Genomic DNA, 22,115 nt, shown 5'->3' with positions numbered 1-22,115 from the left:
ACTGCCCGGCATATGCTACACTGTTTTTTAAGGTTCGCCACTGCCCGGTATACCCTATATCAATGTTTTTTAAGATCAAGTACCACCGCCTAGTATGCATATAACCGGTACTCCGAACACTGATGTTTATCCTCAGCAGATATTAAAATATTGAATAAATATAATAATATCAACGAATAAATTAATATCAAATCGGATATAACAAATATTTCGGACATTCACCAAAGCGACTATATGATAGTTGACATTCTCTTGCTTTTGGTTATTAGCGGTAATAAATATAGAGAGAGTAAGTGCCGTTTCAATATCGTTCCACAAATAAACCAGTTTGTGTTATAAGTAGGGTTGAGCAATGGTATGAGCCTCTTTCCATATTCAAAGCCGACACTATTAAATACATACACTATTAAAGATTTTGTTAGATGTTTGAAAGAGGACTAAGAAAAAGTCTCTATTCCATTTTTCGATTCACCTTCACAATTGCAGGTTTCTCAGTGTTATTATTTCGATCAGGAAAGCAAAATTTAACACAAACACTAGGATGGCACTTATTTTTTCAATAGTTAAATGTTTAGCTGTTTCCATTTTGTTTCAATCGACGGAAAAACGAATTTAGCAAAATTTTAAGTTTATCAGACAACTGCAAGGCTTCCCTCATCGAGGATTAAATATTCTAATTTTAGATCAAATTACCATTTTGTAACTGTATAATTCGAGACATATTTATTTCCAGGCTTTTATTATTATTTTATAGGCGTTATTTAAGAAGTTAGATACGATTTATAGTACCTTTAGTAACATGTATGAACACCCAAAACATCAGCGTAAAATACGATTTTTTTAAAAGAGCGAGCGAGAGAGCGAAATAAATTGTAAAGGTTGTCGACATGTTTGAATCGAATAAGTTCATAAATATATTATTAGATTAATAAATAACTTTTGAAGACCTGGTATTAGACTTGAAAACGATTGTTCAAACACACAAAAAATAAAAAGGGGCTAAAGATGATGATAAAGGTAAAAAAAAGTGATATTTTAAAAATTTATATTTTTTTAATGGCGTCTAAGAATTACAAATATTTTCATACGTTATGATTTATGCGATTCTCTTAAAAAGAAAATTTGAAAGTAAAAACAACAAAGAATTGAAATTAATTTTTTTAATGTTTTGCGAACTCAGGACAAATTGATCACATGAGAACTACGAGCCTAGACTAAATTAGTGTATTGAAAACATGCTTTTTGATTATTCCATTTGTATCATAGTTTCCTAATATTTATTTCAATTAGAATTATGTATAATAGCAATTAATAATGCACTTAGAAATTTAGGGAAATTAAATTTTTATTTATAACCGTTCCTTAATATTGGAATATACACCGAAAAGCCATTACATTAAGACCAACCTCCATCTACATCAATGGGCTCGCCCAGGAACAATGTTTTCATGGTGCACATTAGGACCCATAATCCTCATAGAACAATCCCTGACGTCCGTAAGCTACTTGAACATAGTTGCAGAGCAGGTTCACCCAATCATGGCAACAGTTTTTCCTGCGGGAGATGGTGTTTACCAACAGGATAATGCACCCACCATGTCAAGGGTCGAATCGTCGAGGAACATTCCAGTGTCATAAGGGTCGAATCGTCGAGGAACATTCCAGTGACTTTCAAGTCATGTCTTGGCCCCCAAATTCACCTGACCTTAATCCAATAGAGCATTTGTGGTCCTACTTGGAAAACCAAATTCGTGCTGCCACGCTACCCCCTCGCAATGTGAGGGAATTGCAGGACCAGTTGGTGAGCGCTTGGTACCAGATACCTCAGACTGCCTATCAGCACCTTGTGGAATCAATGCCACGACCGGTGCTATCAGTTTTGAGGGCTGAAGGTGGTCCTACATGTTATTAGCAGGGTGGTCATAATGTAATGGCTCTTCGGGGTATATCTTTTTCAAAAATTTATAAAAATTGTAGGCATTTTTTTAAAAGCATTTCACAAAAAAACTCTTTCTCATTACCTTGTATAATTTTTGAACATCCTTTATTTAAAATTATAGTTTTTATAGACATAGAATAGAATTCTCTGCAGTTTAATTTTAAAAAAATAATTAAAGGACTAAATTTTTTGTCAGGAATCTTGACTGAGCTTTCAGCTGCTCCGCGTCCTAGAGCAATAGTCCCTGCTCTCTTGCTGACAACCTTGATTATGACTAATGGAACAAGAAAAATATTAAAAACGAATTAAATAATTGAATTACTTGTTTTTTTTTTTTTTCAATTTTTAATAATTTTGTATTAAAGTTAGGTTTAACACCCGTTTCTTGCCAATATCCAATATTATAATAAATAGAATAGCGTACAATTTCAATATGAAGAAGCTGTACCATATTTTTAAAACTTAAAATTATAATGATTAATTTTTATATCTTTGTGAAATTCACAGCATCAAATGCTTTTATGACCTGAAGAAAAATTATTTTAGTGAAAAATGGGACATTTTTATAACTGTTTGGTCACTTCAGCTATCATTATGCTTATTATGCAAATGGCGAAAATGAAGAAAAGCTGCTATATTTTGAAAATGAAATAAATAAGTTAGTGAACTAATTTCTTTAATTTTCACCATGTTACTCAAACACTGGTTTGGGCTTACAAAAAATATTCGAATCATTGATATTAATGATTTTCATAAAGGTGGCAAAAAGGTACTTAGCAATTTTTAAATATTTAAAATATTTTTCCATTTTAAAGTATCATGAGTTCTTTTCCGCAACAAAGTATATATAAGTATTTATATTTCTTTTATTATTATTTAAAATAAAAACTTATAACAAATTGTATGATTTTTTTCTTTGGCTATTTGCTTTAAAAATATTAAATAAATTTTTAATATTTAAAATATTTACCCGTTCCTAAGTGGAAAAAATTCTAACACAAAACTTTAGGTTTTTGACACTTTTAAAGATAAAATAAATTATGATGCAAAGCTCAAATGCAATGTTGAATGTATGAATCTATATATATATATATATATATATATATTCCATCGGATCCATTAAGGGTGTATTTCCTACCATGATGATATTTTCTTAAAGAAAGTACTGTAAAAAAGAGATGTATAAATCATTCTTATTCACCACAGTAAATATAGCAACTAAATATGATATAAAATTTACATTTTAAACCTTCTTGAAGTGATTGTTTCTAGTAATGAGGTAGTCCCGCAGTGGACCGATCGTAAAGACAATGTTCCCAGTTGAACACTGAAGTCAAGCATCACTGGTTGCGGTCAGTAAGCGAGTGGGTGACCACTTTGATCAGCCTGCGTAGGGATGGAGGGTGTGAGTTATCGGTTTTCGCTTAACTGTTTCGCCGCACAGTGGTCGATTTCGTGCGCATATCGTCAGGCTACCAAAGCAGGAGAGCCATCCCCTTTGCAGAAGATCAAAATTACGGTGGCAAGTCTTCGGATCATCCTCAGGGATGTTTCCCAGATCGTCACCAATAGCCCATGGTGCAGATCTAGTACGACGTAAATAAAGTACTTACCTACTTATTAATGCAGTTAAAACGAAAATATTTCCAAGAATTAAATTATACGCTTGTCAATGCTTTTATTAACTTTTTAGCTTTAAGACCGTAAAAACTTTGTTTTTGGAGTTCAGCACAACAATACTAGCTGAATCTAGTTTGAGGACAAATTCAATTTTATCATTGTTCATTAAATTGTGTAATAAAAAATAACTAACTGACATTAGGCATAATTTTTTTTAACGAAATTTGAATAAGTTTTATAGTGTTGTTGCATACTTTCTAAAGATTTTTTTTTCTTTATCAATTTGGTTAATGAGAGAGAAAGGTCAAAGATTAAAGTAGTCATGGATTTAGAGCCCATGATCAAGAGTTTGTTCGTCAGCGGACGGAGTGAAGAGTGAGAGGTCGTTTTCATTGACTGGAAAGATTTTGTAGGTGCAAGTATGATGATGGAGAAATATGTATATATGTCTGTTAAGAGCTAGGCTATCAAGTTTATGATTCATACAATACCAATCTTCCCAACCATTATTCTCACTGTATAAGATTCGGATATGGATTGCGCTGAAATGCATGAGCGAGAAGGTCATCAAAAAGACCAGTCTCACTGAATGCGTCTTCCGATCTACGTCAAGCGAGAATTAGAATCTTATTAGTGAAAACTGTTTTCCTGCGAAAAAGGAAAAAAAAAACTAATCAGATATTTCATTTTTCTATGCTCTGATCAGGAGATTATGAACAGCAGTCAATGGGAATCGGTAGTCAGTTACGTATTTTATCAACGTAGCACTAGAGCTGCACAATGGGCACAATTCACGACTGTCTGGGAAGCAGCCCAGAGGTTGATCCGAAGACATGCCATTGCAATTTTGATCCTTTACAGAGGGAATTGTTCCCCTGTTTTGGTAGACCGACGTACTGCTTGCGAATTCGAGCACTTTACTGTCAAACAGTTTATGAGGATCGATACAGCGTTCTCGCGGTCCGTATGTGGGATGATCAAAGTGTTTACCATCCACTTATTGACCGCAGTCAGTGATGCTTGACTTCGGTGTTCCATTGGGAATTGTGTCTTTCGAGCCGTCGGACACTGCGGGACTATTAATCGCCCCTAACATATAGTTTCTGAACACTCGCACTTACGTCTTCACTCATGTCTATAAAACTGTTAAATGCAGTGTAAATGGGCCCTTAGCTAATCAAATCAGGCTTAGCAGTTGCGTGTAAGAAGCTTTGTTTTAAGCAGAAATAAGCAGTCAGTTACAATTAATCAAGTTGTTTTTTCGTTTGTTTTGGTTTTGTAGTAGTTAAAAATGTCTGTTACTTTAGATATTCGTCTTAAACGTGTTAATAAAATTTATCATGATGAGGTGAGTGCATAAAATAATCTGGCAGCTTGTTTTTTTTAATAATTGCTTTTCAAATTATATCAATGTCCCAACTTATTTTGTTCTTTTATTTATCTCGCTTAAAAAGTGGGTGTATATATTTCGTTCCATCACCGCAAGGAAGAGACATAAAATAACTAATAATAAAATAACTGATAAAAAGTTGCTGAAGCATTTATTCTTATTATTTTAAAAGCTTATATGTCTGTTTTTAAAACTTTTCTAAAAGCTTAATTGCTTATTTGGTTAATTTGAAATTTGTGAATTTAGAAAGATTTTATTACCAGTAAATTTAGGAAAAATAGCATCTGTTAGACTTGAACAGGACATTTTTTTAGGAGATATTTCCGTCTCGTGATCTGTCTCGCCAACTACAATCTCCAAGATGCAAAGTAGATTTTAAATTTTGTAATTTTTTTTATAAAAACAATCATGCAGATGTTTGCCCAGGATGGCGGCGAGTTATACCTTTTCTCTCGCGGGCCGCTGCCCGGAAGATGCCTAGACTTGGCGATTATTGTGGCACAGATCATGATACGGAAATCTCCCCTTGTTCTATTGTAATTATGAATTCTTTTGAATTAACTGATTGTGGTCAGTAAGCTGGTGGGTGACCCCTTTGATCAGCCTGCGTCTGTGGACCGAGGGTGTGTGGTATAGGTCCTCCTGAAACTGTTCTACAGTAAAGTCCTCAACTTTGCACGCAGGTTGTTGTGCTACCAAAGTGGTGGAGCCATACCCTCGGCAGGGGATCAAAATTGTGATGACATATTTTCAGATCATCCTCAGAGATGTTTCCCAGACCAATAACCTTTGTGCCACATAAATAAAATATCTATCTACCTAAATGTAAATATTTATGACTAAGTTCTTATTTTCAATGTTAGCAATTTTTATATTAAGATAAGAGTTTTTCTTACATTCTTAGTCAATTTTTTGCTAGAATTTTTTAAGGATTTTATCAGATGTATGAAACATATAGGAAAAATTCTGATGCAAACTTTTGTTATCTCAGTCCGATAGATGTAGTCAACAACATATTGTTACCTAAATGTATTTTATGCATTTACAATTGGGAGTATTTCTATATCTGTGCTTATGCTTAATTTTGATAAAAACTAAGCTGTAATACATAAGAAACTAAAAGAAGAAAAAAAATCCCACAGAGGCCAACTGAGAAGGTATAACTTTTAACAATTAAAAACTTTTGTAAAAGACGTTTTTGCACCTTGGCTATTGTAGTTGCTGGGAGGGGAGCAGCTACCACTATGGAAATATCATCTATCTGAACTATATTGGGAATATTTCCGTATCAAGATATGTCATGCCAACTATAATTGCAAATATGGATTTTAAATTATTGTGGAGATTTCTGTATTGTGATCTGTGGCAGAATACTCGCCAAGTCTTTGCAATTTCCGGGCAGTGGCCCACGAGAAACTTAAAAAACCATCACCGAAAAAGACCAGTTCGAAAGGTAAAACTCGTAGCCAACCCCCAAATAAACATCTACATGTTTTTTTTTTAAACGTGCAAGTGTAAAATCTACTTGGCACTTTGGTGATTATGGTTTGGGCGACAGATAACGATACATGAATTACACCCTTCCAGTTGGTCCCTTTCCATTTATTTATTTATTTTTTAGTTTCTCTCAGGCTGCTGCCTAGAAGTTGCTTGGCGATTATTCTGCCACAGATTGCAATGCAAATATCTTCCTATTATTAGCTACGAAGGAATTGATTTCTGTGAAGGATTGATCAATTGAGATATTTTTTTCATATTTCTTTAAGACTACTTTTTTTCATAGTTGAGATATTTCTTTATTTTCAGTTGAGAGAGTGTTACACTGTTCATTTTATAATGTTGTATGCAGATTTGTTGGAGTTCAAAAAACAAAAATACTATGTCTTTATTTACACCAGAACATTAATTTCAATATCTGATTCTAACATTTGGTAATCTTCTAGAGAAAATGGGAGACAATTATTTTTTTTTCTCTGTTACATTTGTCCTGAATTTACTGTGCAAAATGTGAACTTTTTAACTATGTTTAAAAATTTGAAATTTTGTTTGTTTAGGAGGCAATTATTGGTTATGTGATTATTGAGAGTAGAAATGAACTCAAGCATGAAGGTTTAACTTTGTCTATGGAAGGTAATGTTACCATGCAGCTAAGTGCGAAAAACGTTGGCATTTTGGAAGCATTTTATTCATCAGCTAAGGTAAAGTTATTCAGATCTTTGCATGACTGAAAGAATATTTTATTTTAAAGAATAAGTTATAAGTTAGGTTTAATTTATAATTTCTTATATTGAATGATTTTTGTTTAGTAATTATATTTTGGGTTGCACATTTTGCATTTATCACACTTGTGTAATGTTATTTCAATATTTTATTAAGTCACTTCGTTAATTAATTTTTCTTATTAAGTCACTTCGTTAATTAATTTTTCTTTTCTTATAAATTTTTAAGAACACCAATTATTTAAATTTATATTTAATACTTTATTGCAGAAAATAATAAGTCATATCATTTAATATAATATATTTTAAAGTTTTGAGTTACAACTGAAGGTATTAACGATTCAACACTATAAAAGAATAATTTTTAAAAAAAAGCATTTTTAAGGTTTAATTTTCGTTTTTCTAATATGACCATGGATTGTTTTTTCTCATTTATCTTAAACTGATTTATTTTATCTTTTAATATCATAATCAACTCTCTGAAACTTAATTTGTTAAAGGAAAAATTAACAATATTATTTCATTTCAGCCTGTCCTATTGACCAACTGTGTTCTAGAAATCGCTAAACCTGGCAAATTTCCAGCCGGGAGAACTGAACTTCCCTTTGAAATACCCTTGAAACCTAGGACAAATAGAACTTTATATGAAACTTATCATGGTGTATTTATCAGCATTCAGGTATTTACTATTTTATTACTGATCAATCAGTTTGCATTATCTGGTGTTAATTGCAATTAAAAACTAAGTTCACTTAAGTTAAAATCCAAGGAATTTCTAGACCACTTGTAACAAATTTTTTTTGTTGCTTTTTATGTTAATAAAATGAAGTTGTATTTAGAACTCTATTTATTAAGATTAATGAAGATTTTACTAAATACAAATAATAATAAATACTATATAGACTCCTTCAAATAAATCACTGAAATAAAAACTCCTCCAATCAAATGTTTTAATGAATAATAAATCTAAAAGAATTATCTAATAAATAATAAAAAAAGCTTTCTTTATTATAAATAAATTAGAGTTTTAATTTTATGGCTTCGAAAGAAAATGTTTACACTTGCAAATTTTTCTTAAATTAATTTTGTAATTGGCATGCATTATTTTGAAATGTTGTGACCACCGTTGCCTATTAGGTATATTTTTGGTTTTCATCATCAAAATGATTTTTATGATTTGATTTTTAATAATTTTATATTTCTTATAATTTTAGATTTTTTATTACTTAAGCTTCTGGTATATTTACTTTTGCAATTTCCTTATCATATTTTACCTTTTGATTAATAGTTAGTTTTAAAATCTTATCTATGTTTTTAAAGTTGAAGAAGGGTAGTGAAGCAATGACTTATTTAAGAGAAACAAATTTTATTTATATTTTGCCAAATTATTAATATTTAAGGGAAATATGAAGTCAATTATTTTGAAAGGTTTCTTTCTTAAAAAGTATGCATTAATTTTTTATTGGTGTATCAGACAATTTTTTGTTTTGGTATCACAATTGGTTTGAAATAAAATTTAGAAATTTATTGTAATAATTTGTTATAAAACCGGAGAAAAAAAAAATCAATGATGTTTATTATTTGTTTAGTGTTTGAGATTCATTTATCTATGTGAAAAACTTTTTTAAATAATTAAGAGAATAAAAGGAAAATGATATGAAAGGTTGTAGATAATTTTATGAAAGATAAATACCTAAATGTTTTAATGAATATTTCTGTTTTCCTTAAAGAAATTGCAGTATCCTGTCTATTAGAGAAATTTTTTTTTAAGGGATTTTAACCGAAGCTTTTTAGTTTTCTTACAGTGTATTGCCGCTTTTGCATGAATTCTAAATTAAAAAGCACACTAAATTTAATAAAAAAAGCCCTTTTTTTTTGGTGAAAAAGTTCATCGTCGTACGTTTCATAGAAAAGATATCCAGTGCGAAACTGTTTTAATAGCAAGCAGGTTGGATGCAAGTATCTTTAAATAATTTCTATAAAATTATTGTATTAAATATGATTCTAATTGGTTCTTCTCACATTATTCAAAATCAATTTACATTTTTATTTTACCATAACTAAGAATAATCTTTCGCTTCCTGTATGTATTTTATATATGTTTCTTTTTCACTAAAAATTATTTTAAATATGAGGTTTAATTTAATATTAAATGTCTTGAAAAAAATACTGAGTTATAAAAAAATTATAAAAATTGTAATTGTTAAAAAAGTTAAAAATTACTGTTTATTTACTTGTTGGAATCAAAAACGATACAAGTTCTTCTAAATATCTAAATTTAAAAGGTTTTCTACAAGTCCTGAAAAAGTAATGTAGTTAACTAAAAATTACTGAAGTGTTCACCAGGAGTATAGTAGTCACAGATTGTACAAAAACAAAGGAATGAAAGAGTTGTATTTGCTTCAGAAGGTATACAAACTGTGTTTTTTTATGTTGAAAATATCATTATTGGAATTTCAGCATTTTATTTTGTAGCAAAATGGTAACAATCTTTTGTCTATATTTATCTGTTTTGCAACCCAAAATATATTTGCGTGAATAAGTACATTACGTCTACAGAATAATTTTTATTATAAATTGAGAATAGCCGATAATGTTTTTCTCTGTAGCAAGAATGGGATTGAGTGTTGGTTAATCTGCATTGGGCATAGTTAATGCTTTATCAAATGTAATTATTAATTGCAAATTTTTCTTTCATTTTCAAAGTTGATAATTTAATATTGATACTCTGTAATTAATAGGGAACCATTATATGCATGTCACAAAATAATCTTTTCCAAGAGCTTATATTTCCACTTGGAACACTATATCTTCAAGTTACAGATGTAACCAGACAGTATTTAAGAGCAAAATAAATATTTTTTCAAGATTAAGTGGAATATTTTAAATTTTCTATGTGTTTTAAGGAGCGAATCTTGATTTTGTTGACTTTATTTATACTTCTTCTTCGTCAGCACTACAGCCTAGTGCAGGCCAAGTCTTTCTCAATTAGCTGCCTCCAAGCAGGGCGACTTTGAGCTAGATTTTTCCACCTGTTTATTCCCAACAATTTTAAGTCTTAGCAATTACTGTCCAACCGTCTTGTAGGTGGTCTACCTCTTCTTCTAGTTCCTTCAATTTTATTTATACTTATAATGTAATTTTTTTCATATCGAAGATATATATATAAAAAAAAGAAGATTTTGCATTTTCCTACTTTTGAAAAGAACTTATTTAATCCTAAGGTTTTGGCTGTTTTCCTGTTGTCATATGAAATAACAAATTTGAGTGAAAACTTTTTTCTTTTTCTAATTTTGTGAGTTTGTTCAAATTATTCTAATTGTTTAGTTTTATCCATCTTAAGCAAGTGCTTTTTATGCTAATTATGCAATTATCACAAAATGTTTGATGAAAAGGTGCAGTTTTGCGAAAATGCAATGTATTCGCAATTTAATTTTTCACTAATTGATAAGCTCCTCTAATGCGGCACTATATGAACTTATTAAAATTTGTAAACATTGAAAAAGACTTGAATGATTATCAACTTGCTACATAAAACTCTCATATTGGTAATTTATTAAAAAAATATATTTTTAATCTGATTAATCAGTTAAATTTCTAGGATTTTTTTTTTAGCAAGTTAGTAAAATTAAAGCTTTGCTTTGAGTTTAAGGCACACAAACCATGATTTTTTTTAATTTCATTTTATTTTCTTGGTAAGCAAGAATAACTTTTAGCAGTTATACTCTTCAAATGTTATATTTATTATGTATTTCAATTTTCTCCCACTTGTGTGCAATATTTTTTTATTTGAAAAAAAAAAATTAACTTTCTTAAAATTTTATTATAATAGTTTTTGATTAGTTGTTTGGCACTGTAACAAATAAATGTCAAGGTAAAATTTTATTGTAATAGGTAGCAATTCTCATAATATTTTAAATTAATTTGAAGCTTAACATCTATGTAATATTTATATTTTCCAATTACCAGTATTACTTAAAGTGTGAGATGAAGCGATCTCTATTGAACAAGGATTTGCAAAAAGTTTTGGAGTTCATAGTTGAATATAAGGTTGGTATAAATAAATTTCTTGTAATTTTTTTAATTAAACATTTTTTTGACTGGTAATTATGCACTGAAATTAGGTCATGTGACTGATCTTTATTTTGTAATTGAATATAGGAGTGAAGTAAAACATTCTAAATATTGATTTTGTGCCCAAACACTCTTGACCGATGACCAGTTTACTCGACATGCTATGTTGCTGACTTTGAAGTCGTTAACTATAAATTTAACTCATCATCTGTCAACAATGTTTGGGCATGAAAAGACAGGTTAACCCGCCATCTGTCAACAATGTTTTAATTAGGTTTGTAGCTTTTCCGAATCTTAATTCTTAAGATAGAATTTTATTAAAAATTAAAACACATCAAAACATTCTATGCAATATGCGTGTCGTGGAATCAACGACAAACTAGGTTCAAGGATTGCAATTTCTGGAGTGGAATTAATGGCATATTAGTTAGTGGAATTATGGCATATTAGTACCAAAGTTCCTGTGTAACTGTTGAACTTGTAAGCTTTTATACCAAACCTGAAACAATCTGAACTATATTTAAATCAATGAAATATGCATTTATACTATTGCAAAAGTGTGTCCTTTCTCTTTTTCACTTTTCTTTGTTTTTGGCGTCTAGGATCTTGCATTATGTTACCCATCACTATGTTAGTAAAATTTCATTTAAGTTCTACTTTCTATCTTTTTTTACTGTTTATCTTTGGCAAATATGCCTTTCAAATGCACATAAAATACACGCAACCTAACTCACTAAATTTGTATTTGCTCTTTTGTTTTGTAGGTATTAATATTTGATTTATTTTTTATATTTAATTTTAGTTATATCAGTTTGATTTTAAAAATTACTTATATTTTTATTTTTCTATATTATATGTTTTCAGGAACAGAAAGCAGATTCTAAAGCAGTTCCTGTTAATTTCAACATTACACCTGAATCTTTGCAAAATGTTAAATATGTAAGTTTCTTATAAATTAAAATATGATTTAGTTTGCAATATTTCAAGTTTATTAAAGTAGTTTTTTAAAATATTATTTAATTTTCTTAATAAAGTGGAATTAATGCTAAAATTTTTTAAATGAAGTGTTATTATTTTTTTAAATTTAATAAAATATGCTTGACTTTAATTTAATGCTATTAATATTTATTATCAATATTGTTTAAAATTAAATAATAATAATTTTCAGTAAGAGAATTATAAAACTGGGCATAAATAGTTTTATTGTTTATTGAAAATAAGTTCATTTTTAATGTTTTTTTAAGTTGCTTCTTCTTACATATATATATAACGTCGTTGCCGAGTGGAAGGATTAAAACAGGTCATAGGTCGGGAAGGAGGGTACANTATATATATATATATTAAATCTAGAATCCAATAAACTCTTTCAGTTTTCACATATATTAGTACCTATTAAGAACAGTTTTTTTCTAAAAAGTATTGATTTAAGTACCAAATTGCCTTTTTCCATCATTTGTTAGGAAAGAAGAGGGAGAAAAAAAATTCCAAAATATAAGTTGCTTTAAACTGGGTAAGAAACTAAGAAGGAATAGATTTTGTTGTTGTTTTTAAATGAACAATATCATTTAAGTTTTTTTCTTCATTTAAGTCAAATAAAAATTTCATTTTTAAAATTCTTTATATGGGTTTGGAATAAAGCTCCACGTTTGAAAATTCATTATGATTGCTGTGATATACTCATTTCAATCTAAATTTATCTTTGTCATCTCATCTATATGGTACTCCCTTGCTTGTACTCTTTCTTACTCTTGTGAACAAGATATGTTAGTTTGTACTTAGGACTAAGTGGTTTTAATTGTATTTTTGAAAAACTGTACATTGATAACATATGCACATTATAGTATTTATACTTTTATTTTAGACTTTCAAAGATATCCATCTTTGCTTTTAGAATCTTAACTGTGAATGTATTATAGCTTTTGCAAATTTTTTTTTCACATATTGAAAAATATTTTTGCAAAGGAAGATTACAAATACATTTAGTACATTCAGTGTTAAGGAAAATAGGTTCCACTTAATTTTTTTCTTACATTATGTGTGAATGTTACATTTATAATTTATCTTCTCTTAAGCAGAGGAAAAATATGCCTAATTTTGTCATAAAAGGAAGAATCGACTCTACAGTGTGTAATATAATGCAGCCATTTACTGGAGAGGTATGTTGAATAAATTAGATTTTTGTTTTTGATTGTCTTTTTTTTGTCTATACTTTTCTTAATTATTTCTTAATTCAATATTTTAAATTCTTTTTATGATATAAGTGAACATATTTCTATGGTAAAAATTATTATTTATAGCAAACTATTCTTTGTTTCTTCTTTTAATTACAAAAAATATTTAAATTTTAAACTGTCTAAAACTTTATTATAAAATTTGTTTTAAACTCATATTTTATTCTTCATAAAATGTTTTGCTTTAGCCAAACATTTACCAGTTAAATATTAAATTTTATAATATCTAATAGAATAGCTAATAGCAATAAATGTGAAGTATGTGTCCTCGTTTGATGTCTCTTTTAGCTAGATGCTTGGAGCCCCTTTTTACAATGATAGAATGAATCAATGAGGGGTAGCTTTTTATGAAATAATGTGAAGTATTTTTTTTTTTGTGAGCTGATTTTTTTAAAATTCTCTATTTAATATTATGCAATATATAATTTTTAAAAATATGTGAGATATATATATATATCTGTTTGAAATATGTCTGTTTTTAATAGTGTATTTATATAAATCGTATCTTTAGTTTATGAATACATGAACACATTCACTTCTACAAGCAATGTTAATGCATAGTAACAAATATAAAAAAATTTTATGAAACAAACATTTTTTCAATTGAGTTTAGAAATTTTTTTTCTACTTCTTTCCTGTAAATTATCTAGTTAGACTCAAACTTTATTGATCTTTTTTGTGATATTTTTTAATTATTTACTCAAACACAGAGAAAAAGCCATGAGTTATTTTTCATATTAATTATTACTTTAAGTGATGCATATTCTATTGCTGTTCCTTATTTATAATGTATAATATTTGATGAATATAAAATGCTTTCATTCTATAGAATATTTAGTCAATAGCACATTAGTCATTTTTGGCAAAGTATGAATTATTCTGTTTTATATTTTCTCTTTTTCATTTTTTTTAGCATTCTATATAATGCTAAATGACAAACTATCATATGATAAAATTAGAGACATAAAAAGTTATCCATCCTCTTCGTATATACAAATCAATGTTGCAGAACTGAATTTGTTTTTTGAAATATTTGTATACAGAAACAAATATTTTTTAAATAAGTCGAGTAAATTTGGATTGAATTATTTGCATTTAGTTCAGTATATCTAGTTTTATAAAAATGATTGAAATTATATTGCAGTTTTAAGCCCTTAAATGCAGTTTTGTCATTTTAAAAATATTACTGTGGTCATTTTTGAAATATTTCATAGGTAATTTGGACAAAAAAGATTTAAAAAGATTTTATTCTTAAACTAAGGAGATAAGCTCCTTAAAATCAGAAAAAAACCCTATTTTTTTTAAAAATAAATTTATAAAAAAATTGTTTCACTATCTAATGAAAAAGGGATAAATTGGGGTGCAAAGGTTTTTAAAATCCGGTGACTATAATTTCAAATTCTCTGCTTTGCAAATTTTAAGCATGTATGGAAGTATTAAAAGTTTGGGTAGTTTAGTTAAATAAAAAAGTTTTCTTTATATGACTCATTTGGGTTTTCCACAGTTATAGTCCTACTCAAAATTAAACTGAGTTTGCTTAGAGGGCACTTAACATAGCTGATAAAGCTTTGTTGTTGGAATATGTTAATAAAAGATCACCAAATAATAAAATTAAATGTTGTTACATTTTATTCTATTGCAATATAAGCTTAGAAGAACACTTTTGTGTTGCTGTTACACCTTCACTTTTACACTTTCACTTTGCTTGTAGCTGTTTAAACAATGAGTAACTTATAGTTCCCAATTATTATTATTTTTTTAAAGTTGATAAAAATATAAAGTTGGAATTCATTAACAAATTTTTGAAATATTTCTAAAATTCGTATGGGAGAAATCTTACAGGATTATTTACAGGCATGAGATTCTTTCCAAATCTCAGTGTATTTATTTATTTATTTTAATCAGTTTTTCCTTATATTTACCTTTTTCTAATTTTTTATTATTCTGGAAATGTAGAAAAATAACCACAATGCTAAATGTTTTCTATCGCGTATTTTTTAAAACCAATAAAAACTAATCAAAGTGATCTTTTAATCCATTGATTGATAAGGATTGAGATCAAGTGCTGAATGTTTATTTTCAATGTTGCTTGGAGAAATTAATTTTTCTTAAGTTATACATTTTTTCAATTAAATTAAGGTTTCTACGGTTTTACTAGAAGTTCATATTTAAGTTAATATTTTTATTTTAATATTGTGATTTAATTCTATTTAATTGGTTGTCAACATCATATTTCTTAAAATTTATGAATCCAAGACTTAAATCGAAAAAATATAAAATTTGGTTAAAAAAAAGTTAGTTAATAAATATGTTATACACAAAATAGTACTTTCAATTCTTTTTCAAATGCATTCTTATAACCTTTTTTAATATAATATTCNTATCTGTCTAAAAATAATGATCACAAGGGATATAATTTACTTAAGCAACATTTAATGATGATCAACTCAATTATCAAGATTTACTCATGAAAATAAATTTGACCATGTGGCATAATAAAATAAGGTCATTACAAATTGTTCTATACTAAATCAACATTTGACAAACAGATTTGAAGAATCTCTAAGAAAAGGGAATCGCTGCTGGAGTTAATAAAATCTAAAGTCACTTATCTTGCACATGTGCTTGAAATGTTGAGGAGCTGATAGACTATTTGTAAGTATCAGGATATTATTCGCTGGATATATCTTAATTATTCAGTCCTGTTGCAGCAATTGTTTCAGGGTAGATGTATATTTATTCTTCAGAACTTTCTACCAAAAAATATCTTTTTCCTCTTCTTCTGCCAGCTAGTCCAGTCTTTTCCCTCTCTTCCTCACCTCTGTCCTGCCCCTCTTCACAGGTTTTCAACCCTTACACAAAAATTGGCAGATCAAAACTGCTTAATTTATTTACAGAGAGGCTATCTAAAACAGTCAGACAGTTTGGGCAGAAATAGGCTCACTGATAGTCATAAAATGGAAAGAGAGTTGTAGCAACACTACATTAATGCACCTAAATTAAGGAATTAAATAAAATTAGAATTATCTCCTTTTTTTGTTGATAGAAATAAATTTTCTAAAACATTATCTCAAAACCTAATGCAAACGGAATAAATTATTCAGGTGCAAAGGTCTTCAAGATCCAGTGAGGACAGCTTAAAATACTCTGCTTTACTGTATTTAAACATGCATAAAGCATTAAAAGTTTGGTTACTTGCTCATAACCCTATACAATAGAAAATTATCAATAAAAATTATTGATTTTAATGAAGAAATTTGCCGTATGCGACTCATTTGGGTTTTCAACTGTGTCAGTGCCACTTGAAATTGAAATGAGTTTGCTCAGATAAACACATTTCACAAAGCTTTGCAATTGATTTAAGTTTATAAAAAGTCCCCACATGATAAAGATATGTTGAATTTTTATTTTATTGAAATATTGTATAAAATACTCTGCTTTACTGTATTTAAACGTGCATAAAGCATTAAAAGTTTGGTTACTTGTTCATAACCCTGCACAATAGAGAATTATCAATAAAAATTATTAATTTTAATGAAGGAATTTGCCATATACAACTCATTTGGGTTTTCAACTGTGCTAATGCCACTTGAAATTGAAGTGAGTTTGCTCAGATTAACACAAAGCTTTGACATTGATTTATGTTTATAAAAGGTCCCCTCATGATAAAGATATATTGAATTTTTATTTAATTGAAATATTATTTTTTCAAGGCTATTTTAAGATTCTAGTTTTGCCTTTTTTCTTTGCAACTTTTATGTATATTTATATACATATTATTTGAAACTGATTTTTTTGGTGTCACTGTATCATGGTGCATGGGCATATCGAAATAAAAATACTCACCTAGCAACTCACCTTTTTGTCTTTATTGTGCTCTCTCTCTGTATATATATATTTTCTTGTATTTTATCATATTTCGATACCAAAAACAATTGAAAATCTAGTGATTATTTATGGAGCTAAAGTTTTTTTTAAATTTACTTATCTTATTTATTTTTATAGTTATGTATTGAGAAGTGTGATGCTACAATACGTTCTGTTGAATTACAGTTAGTAAGAGTTGAAACATGTGGTTGCTCAGAAGGATATTCTCGAGACGGTAATAAACTCTTTAATGCTTTTGAAAACTTAGACTTTTTATGGCTGTTTTTTGATTGATTGCTCTACTTCTATTTTAATGTTTGTTTACAGCTACAGAAATTCAGAATATTCAAATTGGTGAAGGAGATGTTTGCAGAAACATTTTGATTCCTATACATATGATATTTCCCAGGCTATTTACTTGTCCAACACTTGTCACAAATAATTTTAAAATAGGTAAGACTTATGTTTTATTTTTCAGTGTAAAAATGTCAGCGTGTGCTTCAAAATAATGTTTTTTTTCTTCCTCCAGCATATAAGTCATCTAAATATGTGTATCCATTTAAAATTTTTATTATTATTAATAATGTTTAATATTAGTACGCTTTTAAAAATATCTTTTTAATGCACAAAATTGTGCCATGTCATTTGTGCACCTAAAAATGTTTTTTTCCCTTTTATTTTTTAAGGATATTCATACACTACTGTGCAATTCCTAAAAAAAAACAATTTTGAAGATAAAATTTTTGACATTTTTAACTGATAAATTTTACTGTATTATTTTCATATCTTAAAAAATTAAATTAAAACATTTACTGCATTTATATGGTTCTTTGTACTTCTTCTAAACAATGACCAACACAATGGCCATCTTTTTGTATTATTTCACATCTGTTCCTTTGAAGTTTTGAATGATATAAATCTAATAAAATATGTTAGTAAAAATAAAATATCTAAATGTTTAAAATAATACCTGTTTTTAAAATTCCGTAGTAATTGAAAAGTATCATTTTGTAAGATATTTTCTCTAGTAACAGTTAGAACATATTAACCCTTTTTTTATGCAATTAACTATTTTATCATTGGAATTCATTAAGATTTTTGTGTTGCAAGTGTAACTTAAACATTATCTTTCTTTGAATGAAAAAAAATAAAAAATGACTTGAGCTTTAAGTTAGAATGTTTAATAAAAAGGTTTACTAAAAAAATGTCTCTGAATCCAAGTCTTAAATAAAGTTTTAGTATGTATATATACTTTGTATACAAAATCATAATTAAATAATTTATTTAAATTCAATCAATAAATGTTTGATTGTTTAATAGTTAGGTTTGATAGTTTTGTAAATTGTTTTTCTTAAAATTTTAATTATACTATTTCTCATATTAATTTATCATATTTTCAATAATGCTAGTAATAATGATTAAAACTGGTTTTAACAGTTCAGCATTATTATATTAGATTTGCTTGTTATTTTTCTTAAAGTTGCAGTTTTGAAGATTTGAGATGCTAATAAATATTTCCCTTACTAATTTATTATATTTTCAATAGTGCTAGTTGTAATAAATAAATATTTTTTCTTTTTTTCTTTTTACAGATTTATTAAAATTTTTTAAATAATATAAAAATTAGTGTTTTTAAATTAAGAAATAAGTTACTTCGGACAAGAAATATCCCAAGATTGACAAAAATTTTTCAGGGTCTTTTGTAAAAATAGTTCATTTGTGCTTATTATGAGTTATTTTATTGGTTATCAATGTACATATTTAAGTATCAAATTTTTTCTAAATTTTCTGAAAACTTTATAAGGGTTGTACTCTTTTGATATGTAACATGTAATCTTTGAAGATTAGGGAAATTGAGATTAAAAGGTTCAGGGAGTTTGCTCTATTGATGCAGTATTACTAAGTAAAAGAATTGGTTCTTATTCATCCTAGTTATATTAATTTACTGAAATACATATTTAAAGTATAGTATAGTATAGTACATATTTAAATATATGTGTTTATTTTTAGAATTTGAAGTTAATGTAGTAGTTGTTTTTGAGGATGAGCATATAATCACTGAAAACTTTCCTATAGTCATTGTAAGGGCATGAGTTGCTGGAATGTTATCAAGAAAACTTGTGAAGTAAGAACTTTTGTTTTTTTTCTTGACTATTGAGTTTTAAATAGAAATAGAAGTTGCATGCATATTTTTTTAAGCAGCAAATTAAGTAATGCATTCAGATTTTTGTTGTAGTTTCCTAGCGTAAATAAAGAAAATACCTCAGTATTAAAGCAGGATTGCTATTATTTGTCGAAGATCTGAAACAGTATAATCATTGCATGCTTGTTTTTTCAATTTTTTTTATCATTATTAAATATAATATTTAAAAAAATAAATCTTCATAAATACATTTGATTGAAATATTCATACTACATCGCATTATGATTATTATAAACAAAACAATAAACAATGTAAGATATACAAAATTATCTATGACATTCAGATCTAAAATCCTAATCATCCGAAAATCTAATTTTTTTTATTATTTCTATTATGTTAAAAATTTCCATTTTTTATTTCAGGCATATTTTAGCAGATATTCTCCCAGCTTTCGTTGTGTCAAAAAATATTTTTTAAACATGTATCTATGCATGAAATATCTAATTATCAAATGTCAATATATAAAAATAATTTCATTTATATCCGTAAAGTAATCTGCATAAAATTATAATTTTTAATCGTCCATTCCCCATGGCAATGCCCTCACTTAATAATATATAATTTATTCATTTGAAATTGTTACTTTTTATCATGAAAAAGTTGAAAATGTTAGTTTAAAAGCATGCAATTTTTTAAAATTGTTTCTAAATATTTTCTTGCAGATAATTATTTGTTGAAAAGTCTATAATTGGACTGAGAATTGTGGCTGAGAGGTAGCTGATCTGTCAGGTTCAACTTTTCTGCTCTTGTTTTTAAAAGATTGAGGACTCTTTTATTTTCAAAGATTTGTGAAGAACCAACATAAAATTAACATGAAATTAATAATTTTGCTTCACACAGAAAATTTAAAACATATCTTTGTATAAAATGATGCCCTAGATGAGAAAGATGTATCATCTTAAAATAGAATTGATTTTCAATGAAGTTATATATATAATATTGTAAATAAATTCATATTTTTGTTACATTTAGTTATGTGTGTATTTTGTTGGTATTGGTTTTCTTTCTGATTTTGATATTCTAATATAATTTTAATGATGCCTAAAATGCTAGGTCTAATAATTGTATTAAAAAGTTTCAATATTAATATTATAACTGAAGTTAAGAGCAGATTTCTGATAGCAAATACTAAATGTTATTTTGGTCTGAGGAGGAAGTTAAAGTCAAAAATCATCTTTATTGATGCTGAAACTTGTATAAAACACTGATTAGACTAATTGCTTTGTTTGGTTGGGAGAGCTGAGCAATTAATAAATTTGAGGAAAATTGATTACATATTTTTAAAAGAAAGATTCCTTGATTAAATTTTGGTGCGATGTTTGAAGAAGTTTATATAATCATGAAATATGATAAATATAGACAACCTAACATCTTGAGAGTTATTAAGTCCTTCAAGATGAGATAGTTAGGACACGCTTTTTTATGCAAAGATGTTGATTCAGCAAAAAATTGAAATTTTCAAAAATTGAAAATACAAGAGAGGCAGACCTGTTACGACGTGGCTAGACAGCATAAAAAAGGATTTGAGAGTCTTGGGAGTGAACAGTTAAAGAAACCTTGCAATAAATCCTTCATCCTGGAAGAAGCAGACTAAGAAAGCCTTGGCCTGCACTTGGCTGTAGTGTTGATAAAGAAGCAAAGTTTCACATTATTATAAAGTTGTACATAATATTAATTTCAGCATCTTACTCAGTTAAGAATAGCTGCAAAATAAAAGCTGTAAAAACATCTTTTTTTTCCAAAAAAAAAAAAAAAAAAAAAAAAAACCCAAACCNAAAAAAAAAAAAAAAAAAAAAAAAAAATAGTCATATAAGAAGGGAGTTATAGGATAAAGTGAATGTTACACTTGGAGATTCTATAATTTTTCTAATTGTTTAAAAGAAAAAACTTTATTGGTAAAATTTTAATTATATTGATTTCTGCAATTTACTTCTCTAGTTCAAAGCTCCATTATTTTTTTAATCTGTGACCACTTTTTTATCCTGAAAAAACAATGTAATTTCTCTATTTGTTTCAATCTTGTTAATTCAACATCTTATTATATTACAAAAATATATATGTGTAGAACATTAAGGGAGTTTTAGGGTATGAATGAAATGAAAATTGGAGTTACTTATTGATAATTTACCAAGAAAAAGAAATAAAAACTTTTTGATAAAATTCTGATTCTACTTCTTTGTACTTATTTTTTTATTTTTGAAAAGTGAAATCGATTTGGAAAAAGTATACGTAATTCCTTTATTCTTACAACAATGTCTTGAGTTATTTGGGGTAGTGCAAAATAATTTTCCCACTTGCACAAAATATGAATTAATAATATTAGAAGAAATTACAATGAATAAATTATAATTTTGTTATGAAATATAACGTAAGTTTTGTCGATTGAAAATTTTTTAACGGCAAATTTTTTAAGTCAAATTTCGTCATGATAGAATGTTTTTGCATATATTCCTGGTTAGTATAGTTTTTTTTTTAATGATTTTGAACCATTAACATTTTCTTTGTCACAATGCAGTGAAGACAAAGTTACTAGTTAAATTTGGCAGCCTTCATCATATATATTGAAATTTTC

At 27.7% G+C, this 22,115-nt stretch overlaps 1 protein-coding gene across 2 annotated transcripts; it reads left to right on the top strand.

Annotated features, from left to right (window-relative positions):
- The first annotated feature begins 4,626 nt into the window (after positions 1-4,626).
- On the top strand, positions 4,627-20,514 carry LOC107456594 (vacuolar protein sorting-associated protein 26C). 2 transcript variants are annotated; one of them, XM_043044355.2, is made up of 10 exons: positions 4,627-4,907; positions 7,004-7,147; positions 7,698-7,847; positions 11,138-11,218; positions 12,107-12,181; positions 13,315-13,398; positions 17,479-17,575; positions 17,668-17,793; positions 19,351-19,465; positions 20,206-20,514. In XM_043044355.2, the coding sequence occupies exons 1-9, from the start codon at positions 4,851-4,853 to the stop codon at positions 19,431-19,433; spliced, it is 897 nt and encodes a 298-aa protein (XP_042900289.1). In that variant the 5' UTR covers positions 4,627-4,850; the 3' UTR covers positions 19,434-19,465; positions 20,206-20,514. The 2 variants fall into 2 exon arrangements, with proteins under 2 accessions (XP_042900289.1, XP_042900290.1); XM_043044356.2 differs by having other exon boundaries at positions 4,769-4,907; positions 13,318-13,398.
- The last annotated feature ends 1,601 nt before the right edge of the window (positions 20,515-22,115 follow it).

This window comes from Parasteatoda tepidariorum, chromosome 5, assembly GCF_043381705.1.
Source record: "Parasteatoda tepidariorum isolate YZ-2023 chromosome 5, CAS_Ptep_4.0, whole genome shotgun sequence".
Lineage (NCBI taxonomy): Eukaryota > Metazoa > Arthropoda > Arachnida > Araneae > Theridiidae > Parasteatoda > Parasteatoda tepidariorum.
This window is presented reverse-complemented; position numbering and strand designations above follow the sequence as displayed.